The sequence below is a fragment of the Acanthamoeba castellanii genome, assembly GCF_000313135.1.
Source record: "Acanthamoeba castellanii str. Neff unplaced genomic scaffold scf7180000084718, whole genome shotgun sequence".
NCBI classification, from domain to species: Eukaryota; Discosea; order Longamoebia; family Acanthamoebidae; genus Acanthamoeba; species Acanthamoeba castellanii.
In genome coordinates, this window is record NW_004457249.1 from 2,647 (window position 1) to 3,732 (window position 1,086).

The following is a 1,086-nucleotide window of genomic DNA, read 5'->3' on the forward strand; positions in this document are numbered from 1 at the left end:
CCTCAGCGGTTACGACCACACACTGGGCAAAACAGGACACGTCCCCAAAGCCCTCCCCAAGGCACTCGCCTACTTTGGTATTACCGGAAGCAAGGCGGAGGACGTTGCAGTGGAGCTGTGCGCCGCGGTCCTCGCGCACCACCACGAATTATGGCGCAAACGATGCAGCCTGCTCTACGAACCGACAACCCTTAAGAAGGCAAGCGACAAAGCGTTCACAGAAACAAACGGCGGTTAAACCCCGAACCCCCGAAAAACCGGTGTGCACAGGGGGGGTAAAACCTCTGACCCGCCACGGCGGGCACCCTGTCGCCGTCTTCAAAAATCAAAATCAAAAAAATCTTGGAGCTCGGCGCCAACCGACGGCGATGACGGCGATGAAGTCGATGTCTTCTTGTCGAGCAGCTTCTGCTTGAGCCGCTCCTCCTCGATGGCCAGCTTCTTCTGCCGCCTGCGCTCCTTGATGTCGTGCATGTACTTCCGGTTCCACACGTCGCCGTCCTCCAGGAAGTACAGATCGTAGGGCTTGTCCCTCTTGTTCCAGTCCCGCACATTCGACTCCCGCACCTCCACCCGGTCGTCCCTGTCCCACACGCCCTGCGTAGCCACCACCATCACGTTAGTTACAGTGTGTGTGTGTGTGTGTCGTGTGTGTGTGTGTGTGTGTCGTGTGCACATGTGTGTTGTGTGTCGTGCGTACCAAGAACCAGGTGCCGTCGGGCCAATCCATTCGGCCCTCGCCCTGTCGCAGGCCATGATCCCACCCGCCTTTGTATACACTCCCATCGGCCCACGTGTACGTGCCCTACAGTCCAGAGCGCGGTCAGTGTGTGTGTGGGCGTTGCACTCACGCACACACAACGACTGTACGCACCTGGCCGCGCTTCTCACCGGCGTGGTACTCGCCGTCGTAGCTCCGCCCATCGAACCACGTGTTGACGCCCTTGACCTGATTGCAGTTCTCCCACAGGCCCGTGAAGCTTTACCACATTTTTGTTAAAAACTAAAACGCCAATGAAACCAACAACGAAATGATAAATAATATAACAACTAAATTATCAAATAACACCCACAATAATAACAAAA

The 1,086-nt window shown here is 56.0% G+C and overlaps 1 protein-coding gene across 1 annotated transcript in view; it reads right to left on the reverse strand.

Moving 5' to 3' along the window:
* Positions 1–318: 318 nt before the first annotated feature.
* The window catches only part of ACA1_354200 (CBS domain containing protein), a gene marked incomplete at both ends in the record, with an annotated part of 3,641 nt that continues 2,873 nt past the window's right edge, over positions 319–1,086 (reverse strand). Inside the window, 3 exons of the mRNA XM_004332957.1 lie at positions 319–597; positions 701–805; positions 875–949. Of these exons, the coding sequence (XP_004333005.1) occupies positions 319–597; positions 701–805; positions 875–949 (459 nt within the window). The remainder of the gene's footprint in view (positions 598–700; positions 806–874; positions 950–1,086) is intronic.